At 38.9% G+C, this 23,937-nt stretch overlaps 1 protein-coding gene across 1 annotated transcript in view; it reads right to left on the reverse strand.

The window, feature by feature from the left end:
* Positions 1–23,692, reverse strand: part of GARS (glycyl-tRNA synthetase) — a 43,045-nt gene extending 19,353 nt beyond the window's left edge. The window contains exons 1-10 of the mRNA XM_011972207.1: positions 23,116–23,692; positions 19,375–19,476; positions 18,228–18,330; positions 17,058–17,199; positions 15,427–15,515; positions 14,976–15,052; positions 8,474–8,619; positions 5,949–6,098; positions 2,444–2,606; positions 917–1,081 (exon numbers count right to left, since the gene is read on the reverse strand). Of these exons, the coding sequence (XP_011827597.1) occupies positions 917–1,081; positions 2,444–2,606; positions 5,949–6,098; positions 8,474–8,619; positions 14,976–15,052; positions 15,427–15,515; positions 17,058–17,199; positions 18,228–18,330; positions 19,375–19,476; positions 23,116–23,334 (1,356 nt within the window). The 5' untranslated portion in view covers positions 23,335–23,692. The remainder of the gene's footprint in view (positions 1–916; positions 1,082–2,443; positions 2,607–5,948; positions 6,099–8,473; positions 8,620–14,975; positions 15,053–15,426; positions 15,516–17,057; positions 17,200–18,227; positions 18,331–19,374; positions 19,477–23,115) is intronic.
* Positions 23,693–23,937: the final 245 nt, after the last annotated feature.

Raw genomic sequence — 23,937 nt, forward strand, 5'->3', positions numbered from 1 at the left:
GGGAGGCTGAGGCAGGAGAATGGCGTAGGCCCGGGAGGCGGAGCTTGCACTGAGCTGAGATCCAGCCACTGTACTCCAGCCTGGGCAACAGAGCAAGAGTCTGTCTCAATAAATAAATAAATAAATAAATAAATAAATAAATAAATAAAGAGTGAAAACTGAACCAAGGGTGCAGTGGAACAAATGACCCTGGACTAGAATAAAGTCTCTTTCTATGCAGGTGAGGAAGCCTCTCTAACACCCAAGAAGGGAAATGCCAAAAGACTCTCAGCCTTGTTTTAGATGCCACATTTCCTCCTGCCACCAGTATAGACAGCATCTCCTACACGCAAATGCTTTTCGTCCCTCAGCTTCAGTACTGATGTTCATGTTTGGTGGTGGAGGCTGGAGGGGTGACAGGGCACAGGGGCAGCAGGGTACCTCGAGATCATCTGTGAATTGTGAGTTAAATACATAACATCCGAGAAAGGTAATATTTAAGCAAGAGATCAGAATCAACTAGTATATTCCCCAAAGCTACCACATAGCTCATTGAGCTAAGAGCACTATGACTTTCTTTACTCAACCTCTCCACCATTTCCAATGTTTGCTGGGATTCTTGCCAGGAAGGAGAGGCCAATGTGTCTTAGATCCACTCCAGGATATTGCCAGTAATGCTGCCAATATAGTGTACAGCTAGTGTACACATCAGCACTGTCCCATCATCAACTAACTCTCTCTCTCAGCTGTCTAAGACTACAACGGGCTCCTTAGGACACATAAAAAGGCAGGAGGCAACTGCTTTTTCCATTTTGCTCAGGAAAAGATCTCTTTTCTTTTCCCTTTGTTCCTCTGTGGCATAAAGTGCACAAAAATCCATTTTTGGGCTCCTAAGTTAACAATGTGAAAACCACATGGTAAACAGCACTCCACTTACGTAGGATGTTTTGGATTCTGCATCCCAACAGTCACAGGCGTAATGGGCCATCTCATTCTCCATGTGCTGCCGAAAGCGGAGTTTATCTGGAGATATTCCAACCTTCGTGAGGTAGAGGTAGATGCGGCCAATGAAATAGCCTAATACTGTGTTATTAATCACACCCTAAATCAACCAGTAAGAAAGCAAGCATGGAGGAAGAAAATAAAACACACATTAATTTGAAAGCCAAGATACCATTTTCCATTGACTCCTACTGAAAAATATTTGAAACCCAACGCAAACTATTTTATCTTGCTTTCAAAACAATTTCAAATACTCAGAATGAGATCTTGGTTATTTTTTAATGGGTTAATGTCAAGATGATGATAATGGAGTTATTCAAAATCTGTCCAACATACTTAGTGGGTCAGCAAAAACTCAGCCCAGTACCTCATACCTTCTAAATCTACAGTACTAAAAACAATATTCATAATGACACTAAAGAATAGCAAAGATGGCCGGGCGTGGTGGCTCAAGCCTATAATCCCAGCACTTTGGGAGGCCGAGACGGGCGGATCACGAGGTCAGGAGATCGAGACCATCCTGGCTAACACGGTGAAACCCCGTCTCTACTAAAAAATACAAAAAACTAGCCAGGCGAGGCGGTGGGCACCTGTAGTCCCAGCTACTCGGGAGGCTGAGGCAGGAGAATGGCGTAAACCCGGGAGACAGAGTTTGCAGTGAGCTGAGATCCAGCCACTGCACTCCAGCCTGGGCCACAGAGCGAGACTCCGTCTCAAAAAAAAAAAAAGAATGGCAAAGACATTCCCTTCTGAATTAACCAAAGTAATGAGACATGTTGAGGGGATTTTAATGTATCCTTACCCACTGAAATTTGTGAACCCCATAGAGTACACATAATCATTTTAGTGTTTGGAAGGACCTTAGAAAACATCTAGTCCCATCTCCATACACTACAGAGGTCTTCTCCGCAAAGTGGCTGACAAGCTAACGACCAATCTTGCCAGGAATATTTTCAGGGCCAGGAAGCTCACTGCTCCGCGAGGCAACTCATTCCACTAGTGGACAGCAGCTACTGTTGGCAAGTTTTCAGGCACTCACTTCTCCAGGCAAATATTTACAAAGTGCTTAGATGCAAGGCCTTATTCCACTGCTATGAATACAGAAGAGTTTGAAACCCAGAGGGCTTGCTCTCTGTGGGTCCAATTCTGTCTCCCCCAAAGTAGTACATACTGTTCAGAGTCAGATTGGTGAGGCACAATCAAACCAAGATCTATTTTCCAAGTGCTCTGCTAAACATTTGTTTTTCATGCTAGCCCCAAGGCCCACAAATTGAGATGTTCAGGTGATTTTTCTCTTACTATAATAATACTGTATAATAAATTCTTTACAAAACCAAGTACTGTATAAAAAGCAAATGACCGCCAAAATAAAATACTTTGTCACCCAGAACACATAGAATTTGCTAATTACTGCAAACCCTGAACAGGCACAATCTAAGTTAAGTTACCTCCAGAATCCTACCTGTTCAACAGCATCTCCCAGGCGCATTTTCCGAGCGGACTGTCCGCTGACCTGGGCTTTTGCTGAATACAAATAAAGGTGAAGGTCTGCCACATTTTGGAACTTGGGGTGGTCTTTCTCACTCGGATCGACAAAGTGCTCAATTTCTGCCATTGTGAATTCTCTGAAAGCAAAAACATAAGTAATATATCTGCATATTTAACTACAAAAAATAATAATAATAAAACAAACAGTAAATAAGGCCCCTATTTTCAACTGCATTCTAGTGATAAAGGCTCCATACTACAGTCATCTTTTTTACTAAACAGAAAGTTGGTTTCCTAAGGGAATGGCTAAAAAGTTCTGAATTAAATTTGTCTGGGTAGTTGTTATTTTTATTTTTTTGATGTATTATATTTCTACAAATGTATGGGGTACATGTGAAGGTTGTTATTTTTAAACACATTAATGAAAATTTTATTATTCACTATTTAAAATAAATATGATCTAACTTCTCTGAAGTATTAATTCCTTCCCTCCAGCTACATTCAAAAAGATTATTAGTTTTAACTGAAAATAACTTGTTAAAGGCAGATTAATACAGTTTTTTAAATTAGGAAAACATACGCAAATAGCACATGCAAAATAAGAAATAAGATATTGAATAGTGACATCCAGATAAAATGGTTTTCCTTAATGCATTAGCAAGTCTTTATAAGTATACACTAAGTGAAGTTCTTCATCCCATTCAAAGAATGGGAAATTAAAAGCGAAATGAAATGGTTCTTTAGTTTTCACAGCAGTTTGATTTCTTCTTCTTTACTGCTACAAAAAAGTAAATGACTGATAATGGCATCATACAGCTGGTTTCTTTGGAGTAAGAGTTTCTTAAATAAAGTGTTATTCAAGGCAAAGGACATAAGGCATGAATTGAACAAGCTAACATCAAGCTAATTACCTAACGATGAAGTGCACACTGTAATGGTTTCCCAAAGAGATTTCTCTGAATGCAATTTAGTAGCTATTTGGGGGGAAAGTGTTTCAAGTTAATTTTATGAGTCAAAATCAATCTCTCTTCTTTCAAGAAAAATCACATTTTCTGGTGTACTTCCATGATTATCTCAGATGTTTTACAAGTAATGTAAAATTGCTTAAATGGATCCTAAAAATACATGAAATATACTGCAAAAGAGGTTTAATTTTTAAATTTTATTTTTTAATAGTGTCTCTTATTTGGTCCTGCAGCACCTATGTTTTAGCTGTCTTTCAACAACTAGGAAACATCTTCTGCGCCCATATAAATGTGAGAGAAACAAACATGATGTTTGTTCTCACATAGCTTGTAAATGGGCTGACAGCAACTGAACATCTACAATGCGGGACAGGATAAATTAAGGGCCCTGTTTAGAATCCCCAAAAGGCTGCTGCCAAAGTCTTTCCATCTGTTCCGTCACAAATCTCAGCACAGTGTCTATAGTTAATGATTCACTGTATACCTGAAATCTGCTCAAAGAGTAGATCTTAAGTAGGGCTCACCACTAAAAAAAAAAAAAGTTACTATGTGAGGTGATAATTATGTTAATTAGCTTGACTGTGGTAATCATTTCACAACGTTTAAGCATATCAAAGCACCACACTGTGTGACTTGAAATCATACAAATCATACAAAATTTACTCATCAATAATCTCAGCTCATAGATAGAAGGCAGGAATCATCAGAATTCTGAGTAACTGTATCTGAGTTCAGAGACTGTACCTGAAACTGTAGAGAACTAAAATATACACAGGCTAGGAAGACAGACAAGTCAATCAAAATAAAATAAAATTTTAGAAAGTCTTCATATGAACAATCTAATACCCCTAAACTAACAAAAGGAAATACAGCTATGCAAAGATTAATCACCAGAGAACTCTGCCATCAAGAAGAATCAGAACACTACATGTCCTACCATGGAACAAAAGCCAGGAGGATGCTGACTCATGAAAAAATTAGTGGACTTCTGGTCAGGAACTTGCAAGGGACATAACAAAACTAGCCAGAATTCAGACACAACACTTTGAAGTGAAAATGACCAAAGAATATACTGTTGAGAAACCCCAGAGCCTTTCCACCAGTTAACCCCTGGGATCACTCCCAAGTTCCAAGCTGGTTTCCCTACCCACCACTTTTTTACTGCACAGGTCCCAGACACTGCCTTACTTCTCAGTCCTTCTCAATAATCTTCCCATAGCTACTCTGTGTAAACCCTCTTCGTAACACTGGCTTTAGACAAGGTCAGTCTCACACAGCTTCCTCAGTTTGGGAAGGCATGCTTGCTAGATATTGAAACGGTCAAAAACAAACAAACCAAAAAAAACCACTCAGACACTGGGAAATAAAACGAAGACTCAAATCTGACAAATTTTTCATTGCTATCATACCTGGCTAAAGTTTCTGATGACCTCCTCTTTTTACATGAAAGCCCAGAGGGGTCCTTCCCCCTACTTCCTCTAAGTTGTGCACATTCTTTCCTCTGTAAGTCCCTCCTTCCTAAACTGTAAGCCTGAAGGGCCTAGAGATACAATTTGCACAGAACGTCGGCATCTTCTCCCAGGTGGCCTCATGGGAACTCACAAGATGAGGCAGGTGCTGTGGATGCTTTGATTCAGAGTCAGTGCCTGGGCTATGTTATGACTCAAGTCTGTAATTACAGTGAGTAAGAAGAGGAGACAGGAAATGGGTGGGTGCTGGGGCTGGGAAAACACTTTGGGGCCTTAGAAAGTTATGTTGAGCTACACCTCATATTTTATATGGAATGTATTACACTGAGAGATGGTACCAGGAATAACATGTATAGAAATCACAAAAAGCTTAAGTCATAAAAACAGCTAAGTCATAATAAATTTCTAAAGAAATGTGGAAATCACCAGCTCCAATATGCCTTCCCACACAACCCTGGATAGATCAGACAAAAGTAGGCTAATTGAATAGAGGCAAGTGAGTGAATACGAGTCATGAGGGTAAGCTTGCTTGCTGGCCTTTCTGTCATACAGGCCCCCAAATACCTGGACGGAGGTTGTGTCCAGAACACCAGTGGGTTACTGATACATCCTCACCCCAATTTTACCAATGTTGTCTGCCCTAGACACCTAGAACAATCCTCCTGTCATAACTTTCACCCTATCCCCACTCCACACTTTCATATACATCACCATTGCCAGGAATGCCTTGGTTTAGACAATCAAGATACTACCACCCTCGAAATATATGATGAACAAGGAAAAAGGTAATTTTGGAGCAGGTGAGATTTAAGATATTCTCCATCCTCCTTCCTTTCCCTTCAAGTTCACTTTTGTCACTCAAAACTGCCTATCATCCTGGAGATTACATTTAGAGGATTCCAAATGTAAAACATGATTTTTGGAGAAGACAAAAATAAATTCATAATCAGGATTATGAAGCAGAATTGTTTCAATATAGCAAGCTTTCATTTTCAATGCAATGCCAAGGTCATTCACTAATTTGTAAGAGTAACCTGAGCAGTACCTGACTCTGATCAGTCCAGATCGAGGGGAGATCTCATTTCTAAAAGAATTTCCAATCTGGGCAGCAGCAAAAGGCAACTTTCCTTGGTTGAATTCCAAAAGTCGTTTGAAATTCAAGAAAATTCCCTGTGCAGTTTCTGGTCTCAAGTACCTATAAATTTAAGTAAATCAGTCTGTTACAAAGAAAGAAATTATGTTTTCCAACAATCCTGAAATTCTAGATACAAATCCTAAAAGTCCTAAATATACCATTTTCACGACAAAGTTGTACAGGCCCTAAAATGAAGTTTTAGAAACATTTTCCTCAGTATCAAACATTTTCATAGCAAGTATTAGAATATGTATTAATTAGTGTGGCAATACTACTGTTGGCAATGCCATTTCATTTCATTACATCAGTGAGTCAAAACCCCATTTCTCAAAAAGCAGAAATAAAAATAATTTAAAAACACCACCTCAGGCCAGGCGCAGTTGCTCACACCTGTAATCCCAGCACTTTGGAAGGCTGAGGTGGGCGGATCACCTGAGGTTGGGAGTCAAGATCAGCCTGACCAACATGGAGAAACCCTGACTCTACTAAAAATACAAAATTAGCCAGGCGTGGTGGCGCATGCCTGTAATCCCAGCTACTCAGGAGGCTGAGGCAGGAGAATCGCTTGAACCCGGGAGGCAGAGGCTGCAGTTAGCCGAGATCACACCATTGCACTCCAGCCTGGGCAACAAGAGTGAAACTCCATCTCAAAAACCAAACAAACAAAAAAAAACACCACCTCTCCCATAGTGCCACCTGATGTTTTCTAAGTCATCATGTACATGAAGGCAGATGACCATCTTAGATCCTCTGGAAAATAATACCTACGCCTATGTTTAGCCCTGTTAACCCACATATTAAAACTTAACTGAGGGGCTAAAAAGAAATCAGTATGGGCTCACATTTAACATCAGCACTCACTTATCACTAACTATCACCTCACCAAGCCAGGTAATTTTCAATGTTTTTCAAATCATTTTATTCTCTGCAGTATTTTATATTTTCAACCAGAGGCTTGCACATTTCTCTGTATTTTAAAGATATAGTCAAGCAAATACACTATTAAAGCCACTGCCCTCTCAATTTCCTAGGAAATATCCTGTGCAAAACATCCACTAAGGAAGTGCTCCCAATGGCCTACTTCAAAATAAGTATTTTACTAAAATAACTTTAAAACCAAGGGGTAAAAACCCTAAAATTGTACTCTCTTCTTACTTAACAGACGAACTCTTTTGATTTTTATGGCCCTTTCCAGATTTAATCCAAATGTAAGTAAAGTTTACGTGCATATTTCCAGTTACTATGTATAAAATTATGTATTATTTATTTTATACTTTTCCATTTTCTAAATAATAGCACAAATTTCTCACATTAATAGTGGCAGAATATTATACTAAACTAATCCACTTTACTATAATTTGTTTAACCACTCTCAAATTACTGAATAGGTTATTTCTACTTTTAGTTTACATACTGCTTTTAAGTATAGTTTCCTTTCCTTCTGAATTATTTCCTTAGATCAGTTCCCAGAAATGGAACATCTGGGTCACGGGTTATGTCTCGTTTTATGACTCTCTGTACATATGGCCAAAATGAAAGGCTTGCCACCGGCCTCTTTCCATGAAATATTCCAAATCAACCTGATGTCTCATTAGAATAATTAACTGTGACACATTTTGTCACAATTAATTTTTCTTATTCTTCAGTCCCTCCTCTGGGAAACATGATCTATCTAGCTCATGTAGCAAAAACCTACTCTCTTACCGTAACGTAAGAAAAATATCTAAAGCTATGAAAGGGAACATTGGCTAAGTCTGTTAAACAGTGGACAAGGAATCAGAAGATAAAGATTCCAATTCTGAATCATACTGTAAACTAACCAGATATTCTTTATCCGTGAAAACCACATCTTTCAAATCAACAGGCTACACCTATGCTGTCCAATATGGTAGGCCACTAGTCACATGTCTATTTAAATTTCAATTAAGATGAAATAAATTTTAAAATTCAGTGCCTCAGAAGAACTTGACCCATTACAAGTGCTCAAGAGCCAAATGTGGCTGGTAGCTAATCACACTGGACAACACAGATTACAGAACATTTCCATCACTGCAGAAAGTTCCATTGGACAGTGTCAGGCTAAACTAAATGGTTTCTAAAGTATCCTTCAGCAATAAGTTCAATGGCTTTCAAAACCATTCTTCAACTGTCCCTTCTGCCCTATGCAGCTATAACTAGAAGATATAGTAATCAGAGATTTTATATCTATTTTATGGCAAAAAAAATACATATATACCAAAACAGAAATTATATACAGAAAGAACTTTTTTAAAGTAAGACTTATTTCTGCCATTATTTCTCCATAAAATATTCATCTGTAGTTCTGTATATCACTTTTTAAAAGTTTTTCCTTCATAACATTGATATTTACCTTTTACTATAAGTAATTTTAAAAACTTCATTACATAAACAGGTAAACAATAAGTGATACACACCCAGGCATGTTTCCTCCAGGCCCAATGAAAGTCTTGAACATTAAGTTAAAAGATACTGGAGGGGATAGGTCATTTCCAGTAATGGGAGATTTTACATTATAGTTCACAAAAAGATCCGTAAGTTCTTGCTGTCCATAGTTATCAAGCTAAAGGACATATAAAGAAATTAGTGTAAAAGACAAAGAAAACAAGGCATAAGATATAAAGTATTATATGAAACCCTAGCAATCCACTGTTACAACTCACACAAAATTCAGGAACATCACAATTAACCTAACCTTCAGGACACCCACATTAAAACCATAACCAGCCGGGTGCTGTGGCTCACAGCTGGAATCCTAGCACTTTGGGAGGCCGAGACGGGTGGATCATGAGGTCAGGAGATCAAGACCATCCTGGCTAACACAGTGAAATCCCATCTCTACTAAAAATAAAAAAAAAAAATAAAAAAAAATTGGCCAGGCGTGGTGGCAGGCACCTGTCGTCCCAGCTACTCGGGAGGCTGAGGCAGGAGAATGGGGTGAACCCAGGAGGCGGAGCTTGCAGTGAGCCGAGATCGCGCCACTGCACTCCAGCCTGGGCAACTGAGACTCCGTCTCAAAAAAAATAAATAAATAAAAATAAAAATAAAAAGCCCATAACCAATTTACACACTTTCCATTTATCAAGAGAGAAACAAAATATCTTTCTGGGACCTAAAACTCATATGGTCACTGTTTCAAAATGAAAGATAAAGCAAAATACCTCTTATTCAATTATAACAGTTATTAGTTGGCAAGAATCTGAAATTACATAAATAAGTTTACAAAGCTGAATTTCAGTACTCTGAACACACTTAAGGTGCATTTCTGCATTTCTCTGTATTTTAAAGATCCAGTCAAGCAAATATACTATTAATAGCCACCACCCTCTCCTCAATTGAGTAATTAAATGTGCATTGAACTTTCCCTTAGGAGCTAAGATATTAAGCTCCTAGAAGATAGAAGCTGTATCTTATTAACCTCAGCATTTTCCAGTGTATTGCACATTCTATACATTGATCATCAATGCCAAATCCTGTAAAATGATGTATGACCTCCAATTCAAGAATTTCAAGTGGCTATGACAAACCATCTAATAGTAAGGAACATTTAAAACTTAAAAGTCTCCTAATAGAAACAAAGTAATTCAATAAATCAATTAATGGCCATAAGAACTGAAGCTTTGAGTTCAGAAAGACCTGGGTGTATCTCCCAACTCTATGCCACTTATGGGTTGTGTGACTACAGATTAAGTCTTACGTAACTTCTCTAAGAACAGGGGAGAACAGCATCTATCTCACTATGTAAGACTATTATGAAGATTAAAAACATGTAAAGTACTTAGCACAGGCAGGACCTGGTACATAATACCTACTCGATAAAGAGCAATTATGTTTGCTCCCCTCATAAATCCAAGGGTATTTCCACTCCATAAAAAGGCAACTCACTCACACTAACCACATGTTCCAGGTTTGAACACGCGATTTAAAACACTAAGCCTTCTAGACTCTATTTCTACAGAATTTCTAGGGGGAATCCACAAAATAACATTATACAATTACCCAAGAGGCTGGATCAATGAGGAAACTGTTCCAGTGACCTTCAAGACACGGGTACCGTAAATATAAGCTGGTCCTACTACAGCAGAAAGTCAAAGAGCCTGAGGAACATCTATTTCCCAGGTAATTCAAGAATATATAGTGTTTTCCAATAAAAGGCATAATTTAAAAAGAAATCAGGAGGAAAAAGATTCCGCCAATATAGAAAGAAATCAAAACCCCTGGGAAAGGGAATCTGGCAATATCTGACAAAATTACATTTGTATGTATCCTTTGACCCAGCAATCCCATTTCCAGGCATCTATCCCAAAGACACAATAGCAAAAACATGAAAATATATAAGCACAAGATTATTCGATGCAGCACTATCTGTAACGTTAAAGATGGGAAATAACCCAAATGTCCAGCAGTGGACAACTGGTTATATAAAATATATCCACACAATGCAGAATTATGTAGCTATAAAATGGAAGGAGGCAATCTCTATATACTATGAGGGACCAATCTCTGAAATATTTTGTTATGTGAAGAAAACCACCATGGAGAAAAGTGTATATGGAATGCAACCATTTATTTAGAAAGGGGGGCATACAAGTATCTATGTCTTTGTTTATATTCTATTTTTTTTTAAAAAAAGGCAGTTGTTTCAAGTTAAAAACTCCTCAGGAAGCAGGGAAGGTGAAGGGAAGAGAGATAGTAGACTACTTAAATATACCTTGTTTTTTAGATTTGCCTTTAGAGGTATAAAAAATGCTTTATATGATTATAAAACAAATTTTAATTTTTTAAAATTATACTTTAAGTTCTAGGGTACATGTACACAACGTGCAGGTTTGATACATAGGTATACATGTGCCATGTTGGTTTGCTGCACCCAGCAACTCGTCATTCGCATTAGGTATTTCTCCTAATGCTATCCCTCCCCCACCACCCCACGCCCTGACAGGTGTGTGATGTCCCCCACCCTGTGTCCAAGTGTTCTCATTGTTCAATTCCCACCTATGCGTGAGAACATGCAGTGTTTGGTTTTCTGTCCTTGTGATAGTTTGCTGAGAATGATGGCTTCCAGCTTCATCCATATCCCTGCAAAGGACGTGAATTCATCCTTTTTCTGGCTGCATAGTATTCCATGGTATATATGTGCCACATTTTCTTAATCTAGTCTATCACTGATGGACATTTGGATTGGTTCCAAGTCTTTGCTATTGTGCTATATGATTATAATACAACTTTTTAAAAATGAAACCCTGAATACTGAAAATAAAATGAAATACATGCACTAACTGCATATCTAGCTGATGACATAACCACAGAGAGAGAATGACTCCAAGTGACTTTAAATACAGTTATCAGACTGTAAGACTACACACTGCTGGCATATCCCTAAAGAAAAGAATAAAAATGTTTTTAACTGTTTTCAACATTTATGTTGCCGATGGGTGGTGTGGGTACTGTCATTCTGAGACTGTTAACGTATACAGTGGGCGATAAGGCATGTCAATAGTTATGTTTTGTTACTGAGAAGTGGGATTTTTGGTGAGGTTTACATGAAGGAGAGAGATTTAAGATTAACATAGTAAAAACCCCATAAACCTAACTTTAAGTAAACTATTAAGTATCTACATTAACTCACAAAAATTTTATCTTTTAAAAAATACCAATTTCCTAGCTCAGATCACTGACAAGGTCTATAATTAGTGATCAATACCATCCCCACTAGTAAGTACCAGGGCTCCTTGGAGAAATGTCTAATTCCAAGTCTGGGACAGGAAATGTACAAGATGAGGTGGCAATATCTTGTCATATTAAAGGAATTTTTCAGAGACTACTAGGGCTGTGTCAAAAGGACTCAGCAGAGAACTCCTAGTCACCAAAGACTGGACAATTTAACCATCAATAAGATAAATGCAACTGACTGAATATCAAATATTTGAATCTAAAGTTCACAACAGTAGGAGGAAAAAAGGAAAAGGCAGGCAGGAACTCGTGAATTTCTGAAGGATGTTAGGGAACATCCTTCAGAAATGGAAAACAGGTTAAAAAAGACAATGGGTGGGAGAATGGATTAAGCACTTTTTCTCACTTTTCTTTATAAATGGTGTCTCAGAGAAATCAAATAGTTGATAGAAAAAGTTTTTCCATACAGAAATAGTCTAGCTAAAATATATATATATAACAGAATGACAAAAATCACCATTTTGAAACCCCCTCATCAGTTAATGCACCTAAACAATGGACATCAATGGCCACAGCCCACAGAAGAGCTGACCAGGTACTATGTACCTCTGGACAGGAGGCCATAACACCACTTAATCAAATGTCTTGCCAAAAATACCTGGTCAAGCCTCTAAATCTAATACAGAAAAAGATGAACATGTGTAACCTCACTACAATAACATAATTAGCCATATCCAGACCAAATTCCAGTAGAAAACAATAAGGAACAAATGACTCAGCTTCTTGAAAAAAATTTTAATGAAAATGCTGGGAAAAAAAGGGAATGAAGGAAGGCCATATAGATTGGAAGAGATTTAAGAAACATATCAACCAATCACAAAGTACAGACTTTATCTGGATCCCAATTCAAATTTTAAAAACTGGAAATATTTAAGACAGCCTAGAAAACATGAACACTGATTAAATATTTGATACTAAATTATTAACATTTCCCAAGGTAAGAGGATTGAAAAGGATTTTTTAAATCATTTAAAAAGCCTTTATTTTTAAAGGATTTTTCTCTTTTAGAGATAGATAATGAAAAATTTACAGGTATAATAAAATAATGTTTGAGATCTGCTTCAAAAAAATTCAGGCTGGGCACCATGGCTCACATCTGTAATCCTAGCCCTTTGGGAGGTCCAGACAGGAGGATCGCTTGAGCTCAGGAGGTCGTGGCTGCAGTGAGTCAAGTTCATGCCCCTGCACTCCAGCCTGTGCTACAGAGTGGGACTCTGTCCCTACCCTACCACACACAAAAAATTAGGGGAAAGAAGTCAGTAAAGTGAGAGGGGAATAGATACAAAAAAATTTAACAGTGAAGCACGGGGATAGGTACATAATTGTTTATTACGTTTTTATTTAACATATAAAATTTCGTATGTTTTGAATTTTTCATAAACAAGTTAAAAATGATTTTTAAAACTGGAACATCCAGAGATAGGCCAGCAAAAACAGAGACGAGAAACAAAAGAATTCGTTCTGAGCTGTTAAATCCACATAATAGGAGTAGAGGTCTTCCTACCACAGAAGGTGAATCAGGACCTTTAAAGAAACAATCGTGCTTCATAAAGCTGAAAAGGAGTCAGACACTAAGGTGCAGAAAACGCTATTCTGTGCTTAAGCAACAGATGGGCTTTCAGCCAATGAATCCACCAGGGCCATTTCTGAGTGCTACACCATTTTCCATGGGTCCCTAACTTTTCATTGAAGATTATATTGACAGCTGTACATGTATCTGATATGGCAAATCAAAAAACAAATTGCTCTCCTAGAACACGGATCTGAAATAAAAGAGAAGGCCAATGCTCAAACAATAAATTGACTTGTCAAATCAACTAGTTACTTCCCAACTCTGACAACGTACTTGGAAATGAATGATACTGTTAAGGTCAAAACCATATATATACACAAAACCTCAGTAAATCTAAAATTCTGAATGGAAAATTTTAGGGATACTTAGAGGCACTTTCCATTTTTTCTAATAAAGGGCATGCCTTTGGAAAAGAAAATGAGATGAACGTGTGGCTTCAACAGCATCAAAATATAAGAAATAATTTTCTAAACCATCAGTAACTGTACTAAAACAATGAGCTTCAAGCAAGGGATAAAATTATACTCCACAAGGATCAAAATAAATCAGCAGATGATTCAACAGCCAAATTAAGAGAGTTTTCAATGTAAATGAAGGAGAAATTATTTTAGCTATGTTGGAAAGTTAACTATCACAGAGAAAAATAAGCATGCTAAAAAAAAAATTAGAACAGTGGAAAAGTATCCAGTAATTCCCATGAGAAAAAAACAACAAATTAGGGAGTTCTACATTCAGACACAGAGAGAGACAGAGATCCGTGTAAAGAAAATAGGTTTAATCACTGTACTGGTTTTTTGTTTGTTTTTCACCCAAGGAAGTAAATAAAATTTAAGAAGTGAGCCTCAGTAGACCTCATGAGTAAACATGGTGTTGGAGAAATGTACTTTGCCTAAATGGAACAGCCGATAGATGAGGTGAGACACCAGCAACATATATACCTGAGCACATGCATCTTCCCAGGGAGACGTGCAGTTTTGATCATATTCTTAGGGTGGTCTGTGACTCAAAAAAAGGATAAGAACTACTTCTAATATAGAAAGTATTCCTGCAATTGGCAAAAGGTCAGAATAAATTATCTCTGTGGTCTCTTTGTTGTCTTATCTAAAATTTGTCAGCTTAAATATACAAATTATAAAACTTTAGAACTACAGGCAAACTGAGAAAAGCAAGGACAGAAAAGTAGGGACCTGCTGATGAGGTTCTAAGAATAACAGCACAAAATCAGGGTCCAAGCAGAGGCAGATCAAACAGCTAGTGAGAAAGTGCTCATCAAGTTATCTGCCCTGAAATCTCTACACCAGTGCTGAACACTACCCATCATCAGTCACTCCTGTGGTTTTAGCTATTAAATCCAGAAAAGCAGTTTCCAAGGACAGACAAATTTAATGCCTATTTACACTGACTTGTTAGTTTTGGCTGAAATAAAGGGTTAGTCACAAAAGAGAGAAGAAAATAAAACTGCAAAAAAAGAGATGCTATAAAGGACAGAATTAACCTCTGCTTCTTTACAGTGTGGCCAGGGTCAGCATAATGGGAAATGCAACAATCATTAAACACTGGAAGAAGGACAGCGACCACCTAGGTTACTCTGATAACATCTCTAGAGTACTCACCTGGGCCAAAACACTTTCCATCTCTGATTTCTTTTCGACAGAACACTTCTTATCAGACATCAATTTCTGTAAATGAGCTGTAAGAACAGTGTTGACATATGATAATCAACGGGAAAAAGGACAATGCACTTTTCAGTTTCAATGCTGGACAATTAAAAAGTAAATCCATGGATAAAGTTCTTAATTTACATGAATCCCATGGTTGATTTTACAGCAGTAGTCATGGTATTGTCTTGATTCATTTGCTAATTAGAAAAATCATCTGTATATAACTAATTAATCTACACAAAACTTTTTTAAAAAATAAGGGACTTGATTTATATACTTAAGATCTGTGCACTTTACTCTTTGAATGTTATGCCTCAATAAAACATTTAATGGAGAACATCTGAGAGAAAGTTTAAACCTTTTATTTTGATCAATCCTACCTGAAGGAGATGAAGAACCTCACCTTTTAATAGATGGTCAGCACGAAAACATTCTCCATTTTTCACATCTTTCACCATGAAGTCAGCAAATTTGTCTACATGGCCAGAGGTCCTAAATTAACAAACGCCAACTCAATTCGTCATTCTCGTACAAATTACACCTAGATATTACCTTATAACATAATTCCCCATCAGTGTTTATATCTGTGTATCTCAAAGATGGAAGCTCCCACATCTATAGTAATGATGTATCCATGACAGACAGTAATGTATGCCAGAGAAAATTCTTCCTCAAATCTATTTTTCACCCTCTCCCACATTCTTCCTTCCCATAAGAAAAAACACATTAACTACACAATAAAAAGACAATTCTTTTCTACAAGTTGTCATAAAGTCTGTACTATTCTTCAGGATCAATTAATCCATGCCTATGCCATTATTATTAGTGATCTAAACAAAGGTCAAAATCATTGGGAATTTGACTAGTTAAAAATTCATGGCAGTTCAGTATAGACATTGAACCTTAAGAAAGTGGTTCCTGCCACTGAAACCTGTACTGACATTGGTATTATCTCTACAAAGTTCCTATTGGTGGAACAAGAAGCTAAAAGGATAGGTAGTCTTGATCTTATAGAGCCATCATCCAGAATTCCTCATCTTAACTGGCTGAAATTATTAAGAGAACCTAACAAATGCCAATAGTAAAAATCAGCTCTCCACCAGGCAACCTTAAATGAATAATGACGAGTTACAAAATGGCAAGAATTCCTCTTTGAGTTTCACATTCTGAAATTATGCCCTACTTTGGGAGGCCGAGGCGGGCGGATCACTAGGTCAGGAGATCAAGACCACCCCGGCTAACACAGTAAAACCCCGTCTCTAATAAAAATACAAAAAAAATTGGCCAGACGTGGTGGCGGATGCCTGTAGTCCCAGCTACTTGGGAGGCTGAGGCAGGAGAATGGCGTGAACCCGGCAGGTGGAGCTTGCAGTGAGCCGAGATCAAGCCACTGCACTCCAGCCTGGGCGACAGAGCGAGACTCCGTCTCAAAAAAAAAAAAAAATTCTGCCCTACTTTCAATACTGTTGGTAGGAATAATCTAAGTTTCTGCATTGAAACTTCAATACAAATAGTATTTAATTGAAAATCTCTACAAATATACCTTTGCTCAGAACTTCTAAAAACTTGTATTAAGGAAATAATCAAGGATACACCCAAAAATCCATCTATCAAGATATTCAGTGCAGTCAAAAATGAGAAACACCTTAATGCTTTCAATATGGCACAAACTAACATATTATGGTACTTCCATAAAACAATACTATGCTGTCATTAAAAATGCTTCAGATGAACAGTTAATGACATGAGTATGTATTAATCTATATTACATGAAAATAAGCAGTGTACTGCTAACACTGAAATACATAGGGACATACAGAAAAAACAGATTGGAAGGACAAACACAATCATCTTAACATGGCTATCTGTGAGCAGAAGGTATATGTTTCTTTGTTTTTCCATATTTTCCAGATTTTCTACATGAACATGAGTAGTTCTTTATAATCAGGAAGTTATTTAGATAAGCATATTAAATAATTTAATAAGTTGTTTTATTTAAAGTAGGATTCCCCCCACTCCAAAGTAGGATCTCACTTTAAAACTGGCTCAGGGGTGAGCATGGTGCAATCGATCTCCAGGATCTGTTCCTCTTGGATAAAGTGCTGCCTCCAGGTCTGAATAATATTGTTCTTCAAAGCACAGCCAACTGGCCCAAAGTCATACAGACCACTAACACCTATAGAATATGAGAGGAAAACATGTACTTTACTTTGTTACTCTGAACAAATGAAGGCAAGGAGACATGAGAAACTGATACCTACAAGACTTCACATACTCCCTAAAAGTGTATTCAAGTCAACAATGCAAATCCCTCAATACTGAAGAGCCTTACTTTCAGCTAGCTGATGGAAGTAAAATAAAAAAGCTCTTACACCATTTACTAATTTCCTATTTATTCCCTAATTTCAAGCAGGACTAGCCCAAAATCTACAACAAAAGTTCCCCTTATACAAGAAACAGAATGAAAAAACAGATTATAGTTTTCTGCCATAAAAATTCGAAAATAATTTCTCACAACATCTGATAACAATGAGCTATAATTTTAGCATCCAATTCTCTACTTTATTCCTGGGTATTTGAGGCACTATTTAACCTCAAAAGGGTAAACATTTACAGATCTGCTTAGCCAAACTCAAGTCAACTTTCAGTGGCAAAGTACTATATGTCTAACGTTGTTGTAATAATCTACTGACTATGAAAAATACAGTTTTACATTTCATCAGTGAATTGCATTTGCCTATATACCTTCATATGGCATTCAGAGTGATTGATCTACATCCCTGGGACGAATGCTTTCTCCTGGCAGATGACCATAAAGAATAAACTAAGGACTGTTTTACCACCGCCCCTGTGTGAAGGGTCACAGTATAGTTAGCCAGTACTATAATGGCCCTCTGTCGCTCCTCAGTCACATTGCATTTTAAAAAGAGTACATGAGTACACAGACACATCAAATGCATACATGGGCCTCCAACAATTCCCTACATCCTAATGGAAAATAGTGCTCTCCAAGAATAAATACAGTGGAGAAAAATAACAGGTATTACACCAAATGGCGACTCCAAGCAAACAAAAGCAAAACATCTATCCCCTGCTTTGTGGCCTGATACAAGCAGATACCAACAGGCAAGCCATGTTCTCGATTTAAGTATAATATTAGAGCCACTAACAACACAACAGTTCTTTTTGTCGTTAATCCCTTACCTCCATAAATAGCAAAAGCTTGATCATAGAAAAACCTCCTCTTCAGGGTATCTTCCATTTTTGCTCGGTCTACAATATCATCTTTGGGCTGTAATGCCAGCTCCTGTTAGACATTAAATAAAAAGTGAGTGATTGGAGGGGTGGGTGGGAATCTGAACTTACGTATCTGAATTTAGTTTATTCCTCACCAGAATTAAATATAAAATTTATCAAACAGACAAGATTTTGACAGGTTAAAAACAATAGAAGCCACAGGTCTTTTTTTCCCTTTGAGTAATATAAAAGATACCTTTACTTCATCATTTAGGAAAATATATGATCATTTCCAAGATTACAAGACTAAGCTTGGCCAGGTGCGATGGCTCATGCCTGTAATTCCAGTACTTTGGGAGGCTGAAGTGGTGGATCACCTGATGTCAGGAGTTCAAGTCCAGCCTGGCCAACATGGCAAAACACTGTCTCTACTAAAATACAAAAATTAGCTGGGTGTGGTGGCGGGCACCTGTAATCCCAGCTATTTGGGAGGCTGAGGCAGGAGAACCACTTGAACCTGGGAGGCAGAGGTTGCAGTGAGCTGAGATCGCACCATTGCACTCCAGCCTGGGCAACAGAGTGAGACTCCATCTCAAAAAAAAAAAAAAAGGACTAAGTTTACTTCAATGTAGATACTGATAAGCAATATAAGCAATATTTGAATTGTTCGTGGATTGCTATAGCAAAATGATTAATTTAAAACCCCAAACAACTTAAGTTTGGTGATGGGAGATCTATTGTTTGAAAGGTCTGGGAGCAGGTATCAAATAAACAGACTTTTTCCTTAAAACAAACAAACAAAAATCATTATTTCCAGACATAAGAGAAGTCGTAAAGAAGAGCACAGTCCTTTCCATGGAAATTCATGCAGCGTATTGAGTCCAGAATTTGCAGGGTCAGGAAGGCGTTATTAAAAAGTTGACATTTTGAGTTGCATTTCGAAAGGATGAGGAGTCTACCAGGTAGAGGGAAAGGAGAAGAAGGCATTATGGATAAACAGATAAACCAAATGATACTTGTTCAGAAACTTTTCTAGGTCTCTCCCATCCAAAGAAATTAAAGATGAACAATCCTATACCTACTTACGTTCTTATTTTAGCATCCCAGGACTCACCTTTGCTTCCAGAACCCTCTTGCGGGCTTTGAGCTCAGCCACTGCTTTGTCTACATCTACTTGGGGTGCTTTATCTTCTTTGAGTTTTCGCACAAGATCTCCCTAGCCAACAAAAAGAATTTATATTCAGGATTGGTTTCAGAAGTCAAGAAATGTTAGAAATGTGTTTTTAAGCATGCCTTTTAAAAAGTCTATGTAAGAATGATACAATTCAGGTCAAGTGTGGTGCCTCACGCCTGTAATGCCAGCACTTTGGAAGGCCCTCTTCACTACCTGAGGTCAGGAGTTTCAGATCATTCTGGCCAACATGGTGATACCCCATCACTACTAAACATACACAAATCAGCCAGCCGTGGTGGTGGGCACCTGTAATCCCAGCCACTCGTGAGGCTGAGGCAGGAGAATCACTTGAACCCGGAAGGCAGAGGTTGCAGTGAGCTAAGATCACGTACGTCACTGCACTCCAGCCTGGGGAACAAAGTGAGACTCCGTCTCAAAATGAAAAAAAAAAGAATTATGCAATTCAAATGTTTATTATGCGATTGGTCATTATGAATGAAGGTCTCTGCCCTCTTCATTTATAATCTAGAAGAACATACAGGCAAGTTAACAAATAACTGCTCACAGGGTAAATTTTTTCCTTTGGGTATAGAGGGGAGAAAAAGGAGGGGAGAAAAGCATTGATTAAAAAGTAAGAAAGAGCAAGATCTGTACTGAGAACACAGAAGAACCAATAAATCGACCACCCTCTTAAATCTCTCTCCTCTCGCTTACAAAAAACAAAAAAATATTATTCAGTTTTCCTTCCACTTCTCTGATCATTCTTCTCAGTCACTGCTGGCTCATCTTCCTTTGCCTTTCTCTTTATAGTTGGAATTTTTTCCTTGCTAATATTTCTGAATTATTTTATTAACTTCCAACAACCTATACTAATTCCATATTTATAGTAATATGGTGAACTAGATCATCTGAGAAAACAAACAAAATATTACCTATACAGGATGAAAAACTTTCAGCTGAGTAATTAAAGTTGTTAAATTGATAGAGCCCTTGGGCACCCAAGAGTTTTTAATTTCAGTGATCCATTTCCATACAATATGTGGTTCATTTTCACACTGCATGATTGTTTTTGGTAGTCTCTTGTTCTTTGCTCATGTTTTTGAGTCCTCCTCCTATTTTAAAAAATTATCTTAAGCATTTTAAAAGTATGTGATTATTCTAATACTTTTGGAGAATCTAATTCTATTATCATTTCCCCTGAGTCTCACAAGGTGGCTCGTTTCCTTGTGGGTTTTTAAATTTTGAGTTTAGCACTTATTATTTTGGTAACCGTAATCTGTGAAATATCCTAGAAGACCAATGTGGAAAGTCTGCTTCTTTTGCAATATGACGTTCTGGGTAAAGTATATGAAGAAAGACATACATAGGTGGAAAAGGAAAAATAATTTTAAAAGCCGTTTCGCATAATTGTGGATATTCTTTGATACTACCTCAAAACTCTGACAAGTGTTACTTTCTTCAAGGTTATTTCTAACTCAGAAACTATAGCAATGAATTTTTTGTACTGTTAGAATAAATCTATTAATGTATCTTAAGCTTTGAATGGCTCTATCACCTATACCTGATTTCATATCATGCACTGGTCACCTGGAAAAATATTGGTTCACTGAGTTATGCAGATTATCCAACTACTATCAAAAAAAAGAAATCCACGTTTGTTAATATCACCACTCATCTCATCACAAATATCTTTAAGGACTGTGAAGCTGCCAAGCTCACAGCAGAAGATACGCGTTTTCTCAAATTCTAAAATTTCCCCAAAGGTTATTATTGGCCACAAATAGTAACCACTGTTTTCTTAAAGTGACAAACTCACTCATTCATTTTCCAGATTAACAAATTTCTATGAAACGTGCTACTAACAAGACCAGTCGTTAAGTAAAAATCCCACTCCGGAAAGGTTTTCAATTGCACTTCACAATGGAATTATCCAAAATGGATAGGGGTGACAGTGTGTCTCACTTCCCCATAAACAAAAAATGGGTAAAATTAGATCCTCTTTAAATTATCTTTCAGCTGACATCGGACTCAATAATTCACACAATTAACTAACTGATATATGTGTGTTCCTGGAAAATTAGAAAAAATATCCAAACTAACTTAAATCAACTAACTCACATATTCGGAAAATATCTTAAAGTACAAAACAATTAATAATCAAGACAATATAAACAGTACACAAGGCAGTAACAGCATCGGAAAGCTGCCGCGATCAAAGTTTACTTTAGTTAACTTGATCCAGTCTTAACTACCAATGGATGATTTTCACTGCAGTTCAGGCTAACGTGGCAGAGGGAGGGGTTTGGGTGTGGTTTTTTTTCCCCCAAATTAGTTGTATGCTCCCTTCTAAAGGGAAGGATATTTAAAAAAAAAAAAAGGCAAGTTAAGAAAAGACAAAGGAACCACACCTAATTTTATTTGTGGAGTGGAAGGTGGGTGGAGGGAGACAGAGAATATACAATCTGTGTTCTGACACCAATCATGAAGAAAAAAGTTAAGCCCGTGGTGATATTTCAAAATGAAAGGCTATTTATTAAAATCAGTCAGGCTCAAACCAGTGAAGAGGACAGATGGCAAAGTGGCTGAATTTGCGGCAGCTATGCCCTAGTGAATTATTTCCGAGAGAGGGTTCCACCCTCTGTAGCTAAGGCAAATTATTGCATCAGGCGCCCATGCAGGAGAAACCCGTTTGGTGTTTACTACTAGGTCATCGATCTCCGGGGTCCTACTGCAAGCTTCTGGCTCTCCCTAATTGGATATGGGAATCATCTGAAATAATCTTTTCCTCGCCATCTCTAAATTCTAACCTCTATGGCAGTGCCCTAGGTAAAGGAGGGCTACATTAAATCACCAAGCCCTCCAGCCCATGAAACCTTCCCTCACCTTCGGGAAAATCAAATTTCAAAATATTCCATACTAAGGATGGCTGACTTCACCAAGTAACTCCGCAACATTTAGTTTCCCAGGTTTACGATCTGAGAGCTCACTGGTTCCAAATGGACTGTTCAGAAGCCAGAAAAGATGACACGAGCAAAGGATGATGAGTTCACAGCATTAATAGAAGAAGTTCGACACCTCCCCACATCCACGTTTCAACTCTGTTTTCTCAGCCAATCATTCGGCTAAACTAAGCACTGAATGAAGGAAGATGTTAAGGAGGAAACACTATTCAAAGCGTCCTGAAGATTAAAGGGCCTGGCCATAAGACGAAAGAACCGGCAGTTTTTCGGCTCATCATTGACCACGGAAAGTATTAGGAAGCTTTCCACCCAAGGTGCACAAAGAGTACAGCAGAGCCTGGAAAACTGAAGGTTATTCAGTTAGGAGGCGAGGAGAACCAAAGGGTCACAGATCCCAGCCCCACTGGAAACAGAGGAGACGTGGGCTGTGACAGAATGGGGAAGGGAGAACAGAGCCTGAGGAGAGGGACGCAGGAAGTCGGAGGGGTTCCAGGGAGTCATCCAAACAGAGAGGAGGACGGAGGTCCGCAGGAGATGAGGTGGCTGACGCACGGGGGACTTGGGACCAAAGTGGGGGAGGCGAAGAAGACGCCAGAGGATGAATGGAAAGAAAGGGGTAACCGAAGAGGAGGACAGTTCCTCGGGGAGGAGGGAAGGATAGCCAGAAGAGGGCCCTGGAAGCAGAGCCGAAGGCTTAGCAGAGGGCGCAAAACACCGGTACCTGCTGGCGCACTGCTAGCCTGAGAGGTGCCAGCACCTCCTCAGCCCCCGCGCCGTCCATGCTGCTCCGGGAGGCGGCGGGGAAGGAGATCGGGGCGCAGGAGGGCGCGCTGAGGGGTCGGCGGGGCGGGAGCGAGGGCCGGGCTAAGAGCCGGGGCGGTAGCAGCAGCAGTAGAGCGGCGCGAGCACCTCTAAGCAGCGCTGGACGCGGAGAGGGCATGAGCCGGCGGCCCTGGGCGGTCTAGAGAGGGTGGCGACGGAAGCGGCGCGCGCGGCCAGGCCCGGAGCATGATGAAATCGCCGCGTAAACGCCGCGGCGCGCGTGCTGCCGCACATTCCCCACCCCACGACGCGGCGCCGGGTCGCCGCCGCAGATTCGACACAAAACCCGGAAGGACACATCCTAGGGTTTTCTCCGGCTCGGGCGAGGGGTAGGGCTGCGAGTGAACAGATTTGCACAGAGGTGCGTCAAGCCACCCCAGCATCGTGGGGTGGATGTTCAAAGACACAGCTCTGAGCGAGACCTGCAGGCTGAGGCACACAAGAACCTTCAAAGCATAGGTTTTTACACGAGTGACACCCCGGCGGACCTACTTGAACGCACACTTCTGTTTCTGTTCTTTCGCGCTCTGCGCCTTAGAAGGGTCGCAAAACATCAAATCAGATAGGGACCTTAGACTTATGTTGCTCAAGTGCAGATGTTCCCCAGATGAGGAAATAGGCCCAGAGAGGTTAATGATTTTCCCAGTGTCATACATTCCTGGTCCGCCGATGTCAAGACAAACGCTGGCGAAAGGCGGAGGAGTGAAGGGAAAGGGTCACC

The sequence above is a fragment of the Mandrillus leucophaeus genome, unplaced genomic scaffold, assembly GCF_000951045.1.
Source record: "Mandrillus leucophaeus isolate KB7577 unplaced genomic scaffold, Mleu.le_1.0 Scaffold128, whole genome shotgun sequence".
Taxonomy (NCBI): domain Eukaryota; kingdom Metazoa; phylum Chordata; class Mammalia; order Primates; family Cercopithecidae; genus Mandrillus; species Mandrillus leucophaeus.